The sequence below is a fragment of the Parasteatoda tepidariorum genome, chromosome 10, assembly GCF_043381705.1.
Source record: "Parasteatoda tepidariorum isolate YZ-2023 chromosome 10, CAS_Ptep_4.0, whole genome shotgun sequence".
Lineage (NCBI taxonomy): Eukaryota > Metazoa > Arthropoda > Arachnida > Araneae > Theridiidae > Parasteatoda > Parasteatoda tepidariorum.
Genome location: NC_092213.1, coordinates 76,230,289 through 76,249,248, shown reverse-complemented (window position 1 = coordinate 76,249,248; position 18,960 = coordinate 76,230,289). Strand labels below are relative to the sequence as shown.

The 18,960-nt window shown below is 27.8% G+C and overlaps 1 protein-coding gene across 1 annotated transcript in view; it reads left to right on the top strand.

Annotated features, from left to right (window-relative positions):
• The window catches only part of LOC107439010 (serine/threonine-protein kinase Tor), a 100,623-nt gene that overhangs the window by 32,069 nt on the left and 49,594 nt on the right, over positions 1 to 18,960 (top strand). The window contains exons 17-26 of the mRNA XM_016051467.2: positions 70 to 153; positions 925 to 1,017; positions 2,234 to 2,368; positions 4,990 to 5,128; positions 5,584 to 5,828; positions 7,811 to 7,897; positions 9,161 to 9,328; positions 14,276 to 14,388; positions 16,251 to 16,365; positions 17,390 to 17,530. Coding sequence (XP_015906953.1) covers positions 70 to 153; positions 925 to 1,017; positions 2,234 to 2,368; positions 4,990 to 5,128; positions 5,584 to 5,828; positions 7,811 to 7,897; positions 9,161 to 9,328; positions 14,276 to 14,388; positions 16,251 to 16,365; positions 17,390 to 17,530 — 1,320 coding nt within the window. The remainder of the gene's footprint in view (positions 1 to 69; positions 154 to 924; positions 1,018 to 2,233; positions 2,369 to 4,989; positions 5,129 to 5,583; positions 5,829 to 7,810; positions 7,898 to 9,160; positions 9,329 to 14,275; positions 14,389 to 16,250; positions 16,366 to 17,389; positions 17,531 to 18,960) is intronic.

Genomic DNA, 18,960 nt, shown 5'->3' with positions numbered 1-18,960 from the left:
ATGTTACATAAAATATTTCTTATGTTATTTGAATTTCAAAAATGTTTTAAATTACATGCTTTATTGTAGGTCCTTATTCCTAAGCTGCGAGACCCTGATCCAAATCCAGGTGTTACTGTTAGTATTCTTGCTGCAATTGGAGAACAAGCACAGGTAAGAAACTAAACAGTATTCATTAACTTTTTTTTTGCATTTACGTTTAATTCTTTGTTATTTATGTAGTAAATTCAATAAATACTTGCTTGTAGGATATGTACATATAAGTAAGTTATATTCGTATGTTATTATAAAATTTTTTTCAGTATTTAATGACCTCTGCACCTGTAAATGATTTAGTGAAAAAATTTTGTGATATATATCAATATCCGGGGCCAACGCTAAGGATTTCTAATTATTAGCCAGTAAATTAGCCAAACATCAAAAGTATTCACCAATTTTTAAACGTCTTCGTCAATTGCAAATCTTAAAAAAAAAAATTTTAGTTAATTTTTCCCCCCCGTAGAGAACTATTGTGCAGTAGTTTGTTTCAGGCTTATATTATTAAGATCCAATTCTAATTGGTCATGTGACGCATCTTCCAAAAATTACTGTAATTGAATAAAAAATACTGATTGTTTATAAAAATTCATTTTGAGGTAATTTAAATTTCTTTCCAGTGGAAAAAATTATTAGCCAATACTTTCATCAAAACACAACTTTATTTGCCAAATTTACAATTTTATCACAATTTGCAAGGTGGCAAATGCTTAGCGCAGGCCCTGCATATCCATAGCAATATCCATAGATGGTAGCTATACACATTTGTCGTAAAAGAATTATCCTATGCTTAGCACTCAACTTAATTTCATATTAAAATGATTGATTATATTGTATTTTCTTTATGATTTCACTATAGTTTTTTATTGTTTTCTTCTATATGTTAAGGTGAGTGGTGTAGAGATGCGTAAGTGGCTGGACCAGCTGATGCCAATCCTTTTAGATATGATGCAGGATTCATCTTCTTTGCCCAAGAGAGAGGTACATTTAATAGACATTATTTCCAATTTTTTTTATTCCTATGAGTTTTATTTTAGAAGCTTAAGAATAATTTTTGAAGGGAATCTAACAATTTGGAAAATACAAATAAACTTGAAAAGTCAGTGGAAATTGGTAATTTAAAAAAAAATAATAATCTCGGAAAGTTTTTGAATCTATTAAATTTTAAATCTCTTAGGAAAAGGTGGAATTTTTCTGAATGCAATTTTAAATTTATAAATATCTGGGGAAAATGTATTTAACTGTCTTTTGCTTTTATTTCGGTTTTTGTTATTGTTACCCACAAAAAGTTTCTAAGTTTCTTAACTCAATGTGTAATAAGAAAAACATTTTCGATCTAAATTGTTTCTTTAACTTTTACATATTTACCATATTTGTACAAAAAAAAAAAAAAAAAGTTTTTAGAAAAATTGTTTGATTTGTTTGTTTATATTTACAATATTTGTGCCTAAGAATTTTTTCCAAATTTGGTGTTATGGGAAAAATATTTTCATATAAAAGTTGTTCTTTTAATTTATACATTTTTAGAGGAACTAAAAATGTTTTTCTTTATTTTTGGTAAGTAAATTTCCATGATAAATATTTAAAAAAAATATATATTAGTAATATTTAAATTTATGTACTAATAAAAGTAAATAGTCTACAACTTTATTTTATTTATTACGTAATTTTCTTTATTTATTTTATGATAAATAATTGAAACATAATTATATTATTTTGAATGTAAATCTTTAATTTGTGTTTTAAATTTTCTTTTTCAGTGAAAGTATTAGAAATAGTCTTATATTTTTGAGGCATGTGTCCTTAAAATTTTATTTAATTATATATGGGAAATGATATACCTTTTAATATTTTACTAAGTAGCAAATTAAAAAAAAAATTGCAAAATAAAAGGATTTTGAAAGTTTACGCATCGAAGTTTTGGAAATTTTATATGAAACTTTACCACGCACCCTGGAATATTTTTTTTTTAATATTATATATTATTTCTGTCAGACTATTTTAAAATGATGTAATTTTTTACTGTAAAATGATTAAATGTAATTTCTTTTAAATTCATATAATTTGTTGAAAAATATCTTTTTAAATCTTGTTAGTACAAATTGTTACTTTTTCTATAACTTTTAATTTTTTGTAATTTGATATTTTGTTTTAATTGTGATTGTAGATGTAAGATGTATAAAAAGTAATGTTTTAGGTTGCTTTATGGACCCTTGGACAACTGATTGAGAGCACTGGTTATGTAATTGAACCATACATGAAGTACCCAAACCTGCTGGAGCTTCTATTGAATTTCTTGAAGACAGAGCAATCTCCCACCATTAGAAGAGAAGTAATATAGTCAAATTAAATTTTATTCCAAAATTAATAGGATAATCCTGTGTTATTCCTAACTTTTTTAGTTTATTACAGTTACTTTAATGTTAAGCTATAAAAATCTGATTTATCCCCATTAAACTTTGATTTTATACTGATTAAAACTTTTATACACAGTACACTCTCGATTATCCGTGCGCGGATTATCCGTGCTTATTCCGGAGTCGTACAAAAAATTTAAAGAGAAACAGTTTCAAAATTTAAAAACATTTGATTCATGAAGTTATAACACTACAAAATCTTTGGAAAGCAATATTCGTTATTGGATTGCAGTATATGGAATATCAGCAGCACAATCAAAGGTAAAATCGTCTATGTTATCACGATCGTGGAGAAAGATCATACCGCTTGATGAATAACCTTCTTCAGATATTCAAGAAGAATATGATAACAATATTCTCGAGCAAGCAAAAGAAATCTAAGGTTTCGAAATTCTTGATGAAGAAAAATTAGAAGATAGGTTTCAAAGTGATGCATGTGAGCCTGGCTTCCAGTATTTGACAGATGAAGACATCGTTATGTTGTTAAATCAAATAGTGATGATAGTAACAGATGCAGAAGATGTAATAAATGAGGGAAATACGATTTCTGCTGCTCTACAATCTGTTGAAACTTTAATAGATTATATAGGAGTATTTGATTACGGTGACATTACAACGGTTTGTAAAATATGTGTCAATATGCGGCGTATTACACATTTTTTACACGGTTCCCTGCAGATCACCGAAGTCAAGCATCACTGGCTGCGGTCAGTGTGCGGGTGGGTGACCACTTGGATCAGTCTGCGTAGGGACCGAGGATGTGCGGTATTGGTCCTCGTTAAACTGTGCTACCGTAAAGTGCTCGACTTTGCGCGCAGGTCATCGGGCTACTAAAGCGGGGGTGCCATCCCCCTCCGCGGAGGATCAAAATTGTGATGGCATGTCTTCAGATCATCCTCAGAGGGATGTTTCCCAGACCGTCGCCAATAGCCCATTGTGCAGCTCTAGTGTGACGTAAATTAACAACAACTACACATTTTTTAAAAAGGAAAATTCCTAGTTTGAAGTTATATGGGATGCAAATGTCAGTAATTTTTATATTTTTCGTACTGATATGGATTTTTTCTTTAATAAAAAGTTTTCGGATTATCCGTGTTTTTTCGATTGTCCGTGCGACCTGTCTCGGTGATTAACCCGGTTAATCGGGAGTGCACTGTATTTTTCAAATTTAAAAAAACAAAATATAAAAATTAGAAATGCTACATTACATTTTAATTATTTTTATAGTTATTAATTTAGTTTTTTATTTGTTGGTGTAATGCATTTTTGTTTGAGATGAATAATCTCAAGAAATTGAAGTGAAAAAAAAAATCTATTCATCAATGAAGACTTCATTTGCTTCGTAATAAAAATGGAGAATAGTCTTTTTCTACTTTAATTATGAAGCAAATGAAGTTTTATGGACAAGTAAAAATTTTTGTTGCACAAATTTTTATTTTCTTTTTTCTGGCGAAAAATTTAAATTTTCTTGTGCTTATTTCTATTTATTTGCTGAATGCACAAAAGTTTAATCATATTTAACATGTTAAAAAATTTTAAGTAATTTGTGATATTTTTTAAGATTATATACCTTAAAACAGATGCAAATCGAAAAATAGGCCTAATAGTTAAGTGAGGATGATAGTCAGAAGTTTGATTACCTTTAAGTTATGTTTACATTTTGGTTTTTTGTTAATCTGTGGAACTAATTGCACAGAAGAACATACAATTCTTATACCTATTTATTCAATTATCTAAAGGTAATATAATGTAAAAAATAATTAATATTTGTTTCGCTATTTAAAATCATTAAAAATTTTATGTTAGTTTTTAAAAAAATTTAAATCCTCTTAAATTTGTTATGAAACAAATTAAATAGTTTCCCTGGAATAAAAAATATGGAAAGTCATTTTATTCCTTGGTGAATACCTTGATTTTTTTTCTTATTTTTTGTTTATAAAAAATACCTAATCAATTATTTTTTTGTGTGCTTTAAGATGATATGAGAAGAGGTTGTATGACATTAATTATAGAACAACTCCATTTATAAATTTCTTAAGCATATTACTCAGATAAAAATATTCAAACTGCTCTAATAATACATTTTTGTAAAAATAAGTCTTTCTGTCATTTACACTTACTTCAATTTTTAGTAACTTTCATAAATTTTAAAAGTTTTTAAAAATAAAAACTAGGTGTTACAGGTTACAGAAATGACACAATATGTTACGTCCGTAACAGCCAATTTTTAAATTTTTAAATTTTTTAAAAAAGTCTACATTTTTTTAAAGGTTTTATAGTTAAAGTAAGTATAAATGACACCAAAGTCTATTTTTACAAAAAAATATTAAACATCTTGAGTATTTTTTTAACTGAGATCTATGATTTTAAAGTTTTCTAATAAGATGTTGGTAAAAGGAGGAATTGCCTATTTGTATAGAGCCACATTTTCCATTATTAAATTACTCTTATTTTGTTTGTTATTGATTTGAGTTTCACTTATTTTCTTGCTAAACTAATTTTTCATGGCCATTTACAATATTTTTTATCTTCTTAGGCTATTCGTGTTCTTGGTCTTTTGGGTGCATTGGATCCTTTTAAGTACAAAGTCACACTTGGTCTAATTGACCTCTCTGGAGAATCAAGTAGTGGTATGCTGAGCATAGGAAATTCTACAAATATTGCAGACAATCAAGGTACGTTTTGTTTAAATTTATCATTTGCATTTATTGTACCATAGCCTCTTACTCTACTGGATTTTCCAGTAGACTACTGGGTTTTTACAGTTTCTCCTCTTCATAAAAATGAAAATTCTCCTGATTTTCGTGCATTTTAGAAAGCTTCCAAAAATTTAGTAACTTACCTAAAAAAAATTCATATTCAAATAGAATTTTCCCTCAGATTATTGCTTTCTTGAATACAAAAATGAGTATTAGTAATACATAATGTAGTGAGCCTCATTTATAAAAATGAGGTTAAAACTTTTCTTTGTTCGAAAATGCTCAGTTTATTCGTTAAAATTCGTTAGTTATCGTGAAATATTTTATTGTATTTTTTATGTATTATTTTATGTATGAAATTATTGTATGTATTTCATGTATGATTTATGTAAAAAATAAATTTGTGTGAAAAGCTTTTGTTGTATTTGTAGAAATGAGTGCAAGTGAGATGTTAGTAAATATGTCTGGATCCCTAGATGAATTTTATCCTCAAATAGCCATTGTCACACTGATGAAAATAATCAGGGAGCCTCTGCTGCATCAGCATCATTCCATGGCAGTCCATGCTATTACTTTTCTGTTCAAAAATATGGGAATAAGTGCTGTACCTTATCTTCCTCAGGTTATGCCATCATTCATTAATGTTATCAAAACTGCTGACAATCCTTTTAGAGAGGTGATTTATTTTATTTTTCCACTTTTATTTGCTTTTTAACAGGTAGCAATTTTAAATTGAGAAAAAATTCTAATTCTTTTTAATAATATAATTAAGTATCTTATAAAATTTCTTTCTAAAATGTTTGGAACATTGCAAAATATGAGAACAAGTTCAATTCCTTACGTGTCTCAAGTTATGCTGTCATTAACTACTTGATATTTAAATTTTATGATTATTAATATGGTAGATGTGGGTTTTTACCGTTTCCGTTTAACTACCAACATTGAATTTTTATTGCTATTCGACAAAATTTTGTTTTTTTCTTTAATCACAATTTATATTAATGACATTTGCAAAATAGACATAGTGATTGATATGAATCCTTTTTGCTATTTGCGATAATATTAATGTGATTGATGTCTCATTATTTCATGTGTTTTTCGTATAGTATTTTTTTTTTATCTTATTGAAATATTATTAACTCAATATAATCTTGACTTGCGAGTCACACTTGCAATCTCCAAGTCCAATTCAAGTTGACGTCATTAAAATTTCACACCTGTGGTTCATATTCATGTGATTTAAAATTAAACATCGTGATTTGTATTCATGTGAATAAACAAAACATCATTCGTATTTATGCAATTTAAAAATCGAGCATCGTGGTCCGTATTCTTTCACTTCTAAAGCTACTGTTGTGATTTCTATTCACATAACTTAATTATATATTGAGATTCATATTCACACAATTATGAAATCAAACATCGTAACTATATAATTTTAAAATTTAACATCGCATTTCTTATTAATGTGATTTATTTTTAAGGGTTGACAATAATCTCTTGTAGCAAAATAACTTGGATCCTCATTGGACCAAATAAGGGTTCAAAGGGCCGTTATTTTACGATATTGGTCCTATGTAGAATTGTTTAATTCTCCCAATATTGGTCCCTCAGTGCATATTGAGCGATGACAATATAGGACCCACATCGAGCCAATTTTGAGCCCATCTGGGATCGAAGTAAAATTTTTGCTAGGGATTCGTGGAAAAAAACTAAAAATAATAATAATAAATAAATAAAATAAAAATAATAAAATAAATAAATAGTTTTGTATCTAGCCTCCTTATAATTCGAAACATATTTTCAATATATTGATGCAGATAATTAAAGTATAATAATTTTAAGAAACTGTTTTTATTTTTTATTTTACCGAAGCTTTTTTTAATAACAAAAGGATAGTCTAAATCTGTGTTGAGAATTAAAAATCTCTATTAGTATTGGTATGAAATGCTGGTATATTAATTTTTATGATTCATAATGTTGATGAAATTCATTCATTTATAATTCAATATGAAAATATTAAAACTTCATGTAAGAAAATTAAAAAGTAATCTAAAAATTTCCCAATAAAGAAAATTTATGATTGGAATTTATAATTTTCTAAAAGCATGAATTTCAACAATGAATGAATTTGTGTCTGCTGTCTAATTTTCTACTGCTAAATTTTTAAAAATATCTTCATGAACTACTTTTGTTAAATGTAGATAATAATTTTTATTGTATAGATTTTTCTGTTTTTTATTTTTCTAAATTTTTTTAAAAATATTTTTGGATAAATTATTAAATTTTAGTGGAAATGATATTCGTTTACAAAATTTTTTAATTTGTAGATAAACATATACTTTCCTGGCATTATTGATTTTAGTAGTGTTGATTTCAGTCTTCAATTCTAAACTTTTTTATTTCAAACTTATAAATTAAACAATTTCTCTTGTGTATGTATCTGAATATAAAACATCTATTATTTTATGGAAAAATAATGAAATAAACTGATTTTTTTCTTTGAAGTCTTCATAATTTTATTTAATTTTTTCTGTATAATTTATATTAACTATTTACTTTTGATATATATTCCGAATTTTGAGAATGGTACATAAATTTTGTTCTTTCTTTTAAATGTACAGAGTTATAAAATGTTTTTTTTTTTTTTCCTTTCAGTTTCTATTTCAACAGCTGTGCCAGATAATTAGCATTGTCAAGATTCATATTCGAAACTATCTAGATGATATATTTTGTCTTTTGAAGGTAAAAGTCAAAATTTCTTTTAAGTTTTGATAGAGCATTTGTCTTCTTATAAGGTGAACAGGGTTCGAATTCCGGTGATGGCTGGTTGATATGAATTCCGCATCCGGCTTGCACCGACCACAGTGCTGACATGAAACATCCTCAGTGGTAGACGAATCTTGGGTTAAAGTCCCCTTGTCGTCAGGCTAACCGTGGAAGGTTTTTGTGGTTTTCTTCTCCATGTAATGCAAATGCGGGTAATGCAAATGCCATGTAATGCAATTTAATCTTTCTATGTTATGACACTGTAGAAGGTTTTTTTTTAAAATTTTTTTAAATAATCTTATTTTTGTTTATATAGCATTAATTCTGCTTATTTCACATCATTTTGAATTAGATTAAATGGTGTACTAATGGTGTACTAATTTCGAATGTGTACTAATTTGGCATTTCTTTATTATATGGTGTGCGATAATTTTTTTCTCCTTTGTTGATAAGCTTGTTTGTGTATCCATTGCTAGTTTTTGTTTCATGAAGATAACTTTACCTGGTTGGTAAGGCTTTGGGCCCATGTCCAAAAGGTCATGGATTTGATCCCCGTCAGCCGAAGACTCCAAGCGTAGTAAATGGTGACTGATGAATATTAAGTCTGTCCGGTCACAAAGTCCTTCATGTTCCCATAACTAATCAATACCTGTGGGGGTACTGATCCAGGAGCTCCCTTTTCTTCTGGATTGTGTTCAAAATTACAAGGCTACGGAGTTGAACATTGTTAGTCGTAAAACCAGAATTGGGTCGGCTGTTCAAGGACAGTAATAAAATAAAATATAAAGATAACATTAATCGACAGTTGAAATTAAGTTTTTGTCACTGGTTCAATGGACTAGTTATCGAAAGGTATTATTAATTTACATTTTCACTGGTCTGTCTATCTTCTATTAGATTTTTTTTTTGTGAAAAGAAAAGCTTATAAAGTGAATGAAAATGAAAAGTTACATTATGGAGAATGTGTAATGTCACTACTATGAAATGTGCTATTTTATGACAGTAACATAGACTAAAAAAAAACTAAAAATTAAGACCACACCCAGTCTTTTACATCTATTGTTTGTCCTCGGGACCACTGATAATTATTTTAAGGTTGTCCGAATTGAATTTTGAGAACTGCTATTATTGTTAAAATTACATCATGCTAAGATGTCTCAATAGAGTGGGTACAATAATTTGGAGTGCAGCTTCCATATTGAATTCTGTTGTTTTGAGTAATTGTTTTTTTTCTTTCAGGATTTTTGGACACCACAGAGTCCAATGCAGAGTACAATTCTTCTTCTTATAGAGCAGGTTGTTATTGCCCTTGGAGCTGAATTTAAGATATATTTACCACAGTTGATCCCACATTTTTTGCGTGTTTTCATGCATGACACCTCAGAAAACAGAACTATTACCATGAAGGTATTGTATCAGTATCTATTCTATTCAATCAATATATTTTTTTATAACTTTAAAAAAAAATTATATTAGCTTCATCTTTAAAAACATTATGATTAAAGTTTGGAAATGCTGTGTTTAAATGTATTTCAACTTATCAGTAATATCCCATGTAGCATTATACGGGAATTAAACATAATTTTTTTGGAAAATCGGTAAAATCAATATGCTTTATGCACATATCTATGTAATATTGATGGAAGATATCCTCTGAGATATCTGGTAAAAATTCATTGGTATTTTTTTTCGTAATATTAACAGAATGTATTTTACCAACTACTTTCGGTAAGATTGCTTTTGTATATTTTATGTATTTTTGACGATGTAAATTTACCATTTAAATTTGGATAAGAAAGATTTTATGCATTTTACGTATAAATGTTGATGTGTATTTTACCATTTCGATTTTGGTAAAAAGTTCCCATATATTGTTCGCAATATTGACAAAATAATGTACCATTTTATTTCGGTAAGAATATTTTTGTATGTTTTACGTAATATTGACAAAGTGAATTTACTATGTAGATTTAGTAAAAATGCTTCTGTGTATTTTACATATATTGACGAAGTATATTGTTACATATATTGACGAAGTATTACATGTATTTAAGAACCATTAAAATAATATGTGAAAATAATGTACTGATAAAATATTTGCAACTGATAAAATATTTTCAAAATAAATTAAATTGTTTATGTATAATTTTACATCTATTTTTCGTTTCTTGGATGTCCATTTTTTTCTATAATATGAAGTTTGTTTTTCATAAATTTGTGTTACATAAATTGTTGTAAAGTAAATTATACATACTTTTGACACCAAATTGACGATTTTCTGCTATATGGGATTTGCTTTTGTAAAGATTAATTGCTGTAAGGATTACTAAAAAACTACTGGATTCTAATATACATTGAAGTCTTGCATGTTAACCATGTCGGAAATATTTTTAAAATTTTCATTATAATTTTGAGTGAGCAAAATAGTTAACTGGTTTCTTATTAAGAAGAAAAAAAAGTTTTAAAAACTTTTAATTTGAAGCACAACTGTCAACAAACACAGTTTTTCTCTTTTTAATTAGAATATATGTCATTTTGATTTATACAATGCTTAACATAAATTTAATTTTGAGAAATTTAATTTTGGCTAACTTGTATGTAAAATTTACTTAACAATTCAACTCATCAATTAATCAAAAAAGATGCAAAAGTCTAATTACTGTATAAATTGTAATTCTGATGGTTAAGCATTGAGTCAGTAAGAATCATTTTTTAGGTGTGGGTAAAAAGACCTTCTAAAAAATTTTGGCATTTTCTTGTTGCTAGAAAAAATCCAGAGGTAAATAATTGGATTACATATAATTGAATAGAGTGTAGTAATCTTATAACTCAGTATATATTCAAGCTTACATGAAATTACATTTTTCAAGATTAGATGTAACTCTAAATGACTTACAAATGTGTATCTTTATTGCTTGTAATTGTAGTTCAATATTACTGTGTGACTTTGAGGCGAGCTCCTCCAAACTAAAAGTCTGGGGCTGCCTGCTATTATGGTAACAAGCAAGAGCATGTCTCTAATGGGAGTGAAATAGAGGAATGCAGGTGTCGATTGGTTTACTCACGCAGACCTATGCCAAGTTTCAGACAAAACTATTCACCCCACACCCCTATTCGAAGTGACTTTTTCTTGTATCCTTAGTATCCGCCACGACGCGGTGTGGGTGTTTTAAGGCGTTCTCCTGAAAGCCGCTCTATTGTCCTATTCTGAATTAAATTAGAAATCTTAAGTTAGGAATGATTTAATGTAATTAGTAAATGAATTGTAGAAAAAGGTTACTTGGTTTGGTGCCTTATAACTACCAGGTTAAATAAAATCCATTTATTTAGCTAAGCTATAATTTTAGTAATTTTGGGAATTTGATTGCATATATAAATAATTTTGAAGGAAAAATTCAAATTTAAACAGCCTTTTAAAAATTAAATAAGTTGATCTAAGTTAGATAAAATTGATATTGTGTTTTTCTTATTTTTTTTTATCTAAGCACATTTTGATTTAAAAGTTTTAAATGTTTCTGGGCAATTCCATGAAAAAGGGGAAAAGTATTGGAAAATACAAAAGAATAATATTATTATTTTTGATCTTTTCTGTATTAGAAAGGTTTGAAGTTTGATAATTTATAATAATTTTTTTTGAGAATTTAGTTTTTTACTGTTGATGACCCATTGAACACTAGCAAATTGCTTGTTCTGATTTGGGTGAAGAATATGGTCAGATTTTGAAAATCAGTAAGTTAACATTATCTTCGTTTCAAAATGTTCCAAAGAATAAATATTGCTTATTGCACTTAATAAAAATATTGTGCAGTGTTAAAATAAGTTTTTGTTGTTAAATTCACTTAATTATATAAATTTCAACTAAACTTCAATGCATGTAACGTAAGTTACCAAAAACTAGGAAAAGTTTTTATGTGCAAAAAAGAACAAGTGATACAAAAGTAAGAATAATATTTTTTCTTTCTTACAGGCTAACAATAAATAAGAAGCAATAGTTTTCTTTTCAAATATTACTTATTTATTGTTTTGTGCACTATTCAATGTGTGTAACGTAAGTTACTGGCATGCATGTAATGTAAGTTACCATTGTGAAATGAGTCTATTCCTCTTGAAAATTGGCATATAAACTAAATAAGATATATCCAGTTACAACACCAAACTTTAAATGAATAAATACTGCCTTAAGATATTAATTTTAATGAAAATCTCTGCATTAAGTTATTTAATTGGGTGTTGGAGTTCATATGTTTTCAAAATTGGACGAAATCTCTCGACAAGCATCAGGAGTTAAGGATGTGATTATAATTCGAGATGCTAATGGTAGTAAAAAGAAAGTCCAAGAACGGCATCTTCTTCATTCAGTTGGAGAAATTCTCCAAATGTTTATAAAAGAAATCCAGAATGCAAAATTGGAAAAACTAAGTTCTTTGAGCTCCGTCCAAAGCATGTTTTACTCAGTAGCAAAATTCCAAGAAATGCTTGTCGTAAGTATCACGAAAACTTCGGATTGGCTACTGAAGCCTTCACCAAATTCCATAATGTTCCATCTTTCGAAATTCTTCAGAAATTTATTTTTATGTTTAGAAAAAACAGATGAGTGCTGGTCTGGAGAATGTGAAACTTGTTCTCATCAACTTGAAGATTCACTAAACAAAATTACCCAAAAAGAAAACCAAAATAGTTTGAATTGGTATGCATAGAAGGAAGCTGATGCTGGCCAACTGAAAAAAAAATGTCAGAATAAGGAAATTCTGAATATTTGTCTGAACACATAAAGAACATGAAGCCACAGTTTCGAAACCATGTTAAAACCAACCGTGTACAAGCGCTTGCTTACAGAAGGCAAGTCCAAACTTCGACATTACCATCATTCGATAAGAGCACTGCAATCATTCGATAAGAGCACACAATTTTGCTACTGCAATCACTTGAATATATTTCGCAGAAAATTATTCGTGCGAATACCAAGACGAGGTGTAAAGTGCACACTGGACGAAGAAGCAAGTAAGTATTTTCACCATATCAGCATGGTCCTCCGGAAAGCATCATTCAATGGCTTTCATAAGTGAGATGATTTAGATCACACTAAAGAAACAGGTGATCAGGAAAAGGAGTGTGAGAAATGTCGTATTGAGAAGAAAACATATTGTCACCAATACCTCTGAGTTTGAGGCAGCAATACAAGAGCATTGAACAAAAATAAATGTGTTAGAAATCACACCAGAAGATATTAAGAAACGTCAGAAAAAGTTACATCTGTCCATTCTATTCTCAAAAGCTCCACAGATTGAAAACATTAAGCAGATCTACTATTTAAAAGAACAAGAAGGCTTACCAGAAGGATTTTTTTAGTGAAAGATGTTGAAAAACAAAATGATGAATCCAAGATAAGAGCAGGGGATTGGTATATGGTTAGATACGAGGACATGTTATATCCTGGTGTGGTAATGTCTGTTGAAGAGCAAGAATTTGAATTCAATGTAATGGCTACTCTGGGAATCTATTGGAAATGGCCAGAAAAAAGAGATGAACTATTCTACCAGAAAGAAAACATAGTGAAAAGAATTGAGCCCCCTGTAGTAGTTAATAACAGAGGACATTATAAGTTTGCATAGTAATGTGTGAATCAAGTGTGGGAATCAAAAGTATCTGAATTTACTTCATGTACACTTTTTCTCCATTGCACTATACTGTTTAAATATCTTAATTTGCATTTGTACATTATTAGAATAAAAGTTTGCTACAAAGTGAATTTCGTAACGTAAGTTACCCATTTAAAAAATAATATTTAATTTAACTTCTGAAATAAAATTTTAAATCTAGGCATAAGAAATATTTAAACATGTCAGAAAAATGATACATATAATCTTAATCATTTAACGTTTGTATAGGAACAGAATTTTGCCTTCAAGTATATTGCAAATTTATGCCATTCCTTTTTCGGTAATGTAAGTTACCACACTAATTTTAGGTTTTTACACTGTTTAAATTGAAAAATATAAATTATTTTAATTAGGTTCCTCTTGGTTTTGAATGTAATTTTAAGAAATCACTTTATTTTAATGTGTGTATTAGTATTATTTGTTTGCTTCTGAGTTCTCAGTGCAATAAAGTTTATGTGAATGTAACGTAAGTTACCGTGGAATAGCCCTTCTAAATTTAAGCTCTTTCTTTTTTCCTTAAACTAAAATGTCTTAGTATTAATCTGTAAAATAAAAAAAATTTGTATTCTAGTTTTACTCTTTGTTTGCATTCTTAATCTTAAAATTATTGGGAAAGAACTCAGAAAAATATTAGAGCTCTTATTCTTGTTTGTTAGAAATTGTATTTATTTCACTTATATATTCATTTTTACAGCTTCTAATAGCATTACAAAAATTTGGAAATAATCTGGATGATTATTTACATTTGATTTTGCCACCTGTTGTTAAGCTTTTTGATTCACCTGACGTTCCTATCAATGTGCAGAGGTAATTTTTATTTTTAAATTACGGGTCTTTATAAAAAATCAAGGAGTTGGAACAATTTCTGAGCATATACTTACTAGCTTATTTTTAAATGTAGCAACAGTGTGGTATTTATTTTTATTAATGATTTATTTATAAAAATTTTAATCTTACAAATTTAATTAAAAAAATTTTTTAAAATATTGATTAATTTAAAAAAAAAGAGTATGTATATTTAATTAAAGTGTAAAGGGTGTCTGGTAAATGTTGCAACAAACTTCTGGATAAGGTAGGGGACATCATGAAGATTAAGAATTGTATTGGAACCCATGGCCAGTCTCCATACGGTGCTAGGGGCATTTCTCTATAATAAACTCTTTCAATGTGTACCTTTAAACAAGTACTTTTAATTATCTAGTATATTTTAATTTTATGTTTTCTTTTTATTATTGTTGAAAATTGTATTCAAATAGATACAGAAATAGCTGTTTTACAATAATTTGATGATTTGACGCTCTTGTTAAATTAATCACCAAATCATAAAATAACAATTAAAAATTCAATACTGAACCAATTTGACCACAATTTTTGACAATAATTATTAGAAAACATGAAATTAAGATGACATAAAGTACCTGTTCTAAGGTACATGTAAAAGCAGTTCATAATACGAAAGCGACCCTAGCAGTGAAAGATGATCAATCATAATTTCATTTGCAATTAATACTTATGATATGCCTTACCTTTCCTAGAGGTTTGTCGCAACATTTACTGAACACCCTGTATATATTTACACATTACTATTATTTTTTGAAAATACTGTTGACTTCTCCTTATCTGGCTCAGGACTTTAACATTACATTTTACATTTAACACTTACAAGTACATTTTAACACTTCCTAGTCATACATTTTCACACTTATGTATTCAGGGTTGTCACTCCACAGGAAAACTCAGAGAATTTTCGAAAAATCACCTAAAATAACAGGGAATTTTGAGTTTCTTTAGAAACTGGGGGAAAATACAGGGAATTTTGTTTCTTATTTTTGTGTTTTAAAAAATGGTAACCACTCAAAGTATAAATCTATGGGATATTTAAGGAGGACATTTCAGCTATATTAAACTAGCTCATTTAGTATAGCATTATTTGTTTTAACTATGCTCAGCTGTCCTTTTTTTTCCTTAAGTTTCTTTTTAACAATTATAATTAGTATAGATGGCCCAATACAGCTCATACAAGAGCACAATGATTGTTGTGTTTTCTCTTAATATATTGTGAATAATATAAACAGGAAAAACACAGAGATTTTTTTTTTCTAGATTTGAATGGCAACCCTGCTATAAACTTCAAGTATTTTTGGATTAATCACCTGTCTTAAAATGTGTAGCATGAATTTTTAATTATGTAATAAATCATTTTTAATTATATGGGGCCTACACCTCAACCACATCATGCCTTTATAGTTGAAAGTCTACTGCATTCATTAGCTAAAAATTAGAAATAACTATTTGTATTTATATTTCACAAGAAAGTACTGAAAACATTACATTTTTTGTAATTTTTCTTTCTATTTTATGGTTAACAAGTGATTAGAATGAATAATTATGATGTTTATGTTTCATCCAATCTTGTTCGATCCAACTATCTGATGGTTTTGCTCGTAAATGGGGGGAAAATCTTTCAATTTGAATGTTGCTTCGTTACAAAAAGCAAACCAGCATCTTTTAAGTTCCCATGTAACAAAATGTATTTTAGGGAAGTACTTGTAATAGCATCAGAAGATTAATTTTGGCAATTTCAAGACTTTATGCCTGAAAATTTCTCATATTGCTTCAAAGTGTTTTTTTTTAAAATCTAATAAGTGCCTTTTTTTAAATATTCATAGGCATGCTTTAGAAACTATTGATCATTTATCAGAAACCTTGGATTTTACTGAATTTTCTTCTCGAATTTTGCAACCTCTGGTCCGCAATCTGGACACAGTACCCGAACTTCGCCCAGTAAGTGATTTACTTTTAAAAATTTCTTTATTGGTTGGCATTTTTGTCTGCATTTGTCCCTTTATAAAAATAAATAAAGGATATGTTTGTAGAAAACTTAATAATTACTAAATCTAGATGAAAAAAAAAAAATTTCGGCATTACTTACCATTTATTGCCTTCATGTTCCATCAATACTAATTTATTAGACTGTAAATGTTAAATTGAAATATTCCTTTTATTTATTTGATTCTTAAAATTATATTAGAGCTACACTAATGGACTATTAGTGACATTTTTGGATTTTTTCTCAAATTAGATTGGGGAAATAGATGATGGTAACTATCATCTGATCTCTGTTGCATACTCCTCATTGAGATGAGGATTATTTTTTGCTCTGACACGATAAAGAACATTGAAAGGGGTTTGCTGAAGTATTTAAAGAAATCACACATAATAATTTTATTTTGAGACTATATGATAGGAAGGGAAAAAAATGCAAAATTAAAAGACATTGCTGGTACATAGCTTATTCTATGTTAAGAGTATAAAATAGTTTTAATTTAATGTTAAGTTTAAGAAGGTATAAGAAATATAAGTTGGATGGTAAAAAAAAGTTATCTTAATTGAGATCAATATTAAAATAAATATCATTGCATTAATTTTTGTGTAGTTAAAATGAATGAAAAAATTTATTAACAGCATACAACAATATACAATAGCATATTTTTGGAATTTTGTCTGAACTTCATTAATACGTTCAGGTGTAAATTGCTTAACTTGATTAATTTGCTGCAAAGTTATAAATAAATATTCAAAGATGTACTATCACAGCTTCTATTTTTATTAAAGCATTAGGGGTTATTGTTAATTTTTTTAATATGTTATAAATTTATCTGTCTTCGTTCTCAGATTTGAAAAAAAAATGGATTGCGTCAATTTATCAAAAGATTCCTATAACCAAACTTAAAAAAATTTGTTGAAATATTGTTTTATTAATTCATAAGACTTATGGACCTAATATTTTTATTTTCATTTTTTATAGACTGCTATGGATACCCTATGTTCTGTGGTTATACAATTGGGCAAAAAATACCAGATATATATTCCAATGGTGCACAAGGTTTTGACTAAACATCGTATCAATCACCAAAGATATGATGTTCTAATTAGTCGAATCATAAAGGTAAGCTTTAATATTTAAACAATTCATTCTTCTGCACACTTTTATGCATGAAAGAAGTGAAAAAAATCTGGATTTTGCACTTTCGGCAAAAAAAAAAAAAAAAAATGCATATAATTTTTCCTCAAGTTTTCTATTGAAAATAATTATTAGCATTATAGCACTAGTTTGTTACATGCTTAGTTATTAAACTTTTATGTATCTGATTATAAATATAAACTTAAATTAAATCCTCGCAGTCCAACTATTAAAAAAAAATATTGTTTATGGAGTTATTTACTTTTATTTATTTTTTTGATGCATGCTTGAAATCATTTATTTTTCATCTTCATATCTTAGTTTAACTGTTTACTCAATAAGAATTATTATTATTGGTGTTTTCTTTTTAGTTTAAATGTTTACTCTGTCAGAATTGCTTATCTGTCTTTACTATTTGATTTGACTGTTTACTATATTAAAACTATTTATTATTTGATCGTTTTCCCTAATTTGTTGACTCTTTTGCAATATTTACTTTTATCTTTATATTTGATATATTCCGACTGTTTTAATTTAAAAAGAATGACTGGCAATTAATTTAAAATGATGATTATTAAGCCTTATATATTGCTTAGTTTTCTTTAACATAGTTGTCAAAGATATTTGAAATCATATTTAAGAAAAATATAAATTATACTTTTTAAATGCTTCTCCCTCTTTTAATATAAAATCAAAATCTTATGTCAGAGTTAGAAGTTATGTTTTTATATATCTGGGTGCATGACGTTTAAAGCTTAGAGTTGCTTATTTTCAATATACGTTTTTAAAAACCCTTAAAGGTGCTTTTTTATCCGGGGTTTGTAAAGAATGCTTAGTTTTCTATCTTTTAAAATGAGATTTTTTTCTTTGCAGTGTCAACTGTCTTTCTAAATTACAAAAAATGCATGATTTTTCATAATTTTCTCTGCAATATTTATCAGAAACTAGCTATTTTATCATGATTATGTGAAATTTTTGAAAATGTTTTTGAATTTCATTGATTTTTTGTTTATAAATTAAGAACTTTAAGCAATAGAAAAAAATAATTGTTAATGCTGCACAGATACTATGATTTTTTTTGGAAGGTAATTAAAAATATTTTTTGAGTGCTTAAATTAAAAAGTACTTAAGATACTTATTTTTTGTTGAAAACTCTGGCTAGACTCCCTGTTATGTATTTGTTTCTTTAAAGAGTGGTCAAAGACGTTTAAAATTTAAAAAATTTAAATTTCGCTTTTTAAATGCTTCTGCCACTTTTAATATAAAATAAAAATCTCATTTTTTAAATATCTTATTGATATCACAGTATTATCAAGAACTTTCTCCCCCCAATTCCCAGTGTCTGCATTGTGAAAGCCTTATTTTATTTCTGTCCACTTTCATGCCTGTTTAACTGTTAAATCTATTAGAAATAT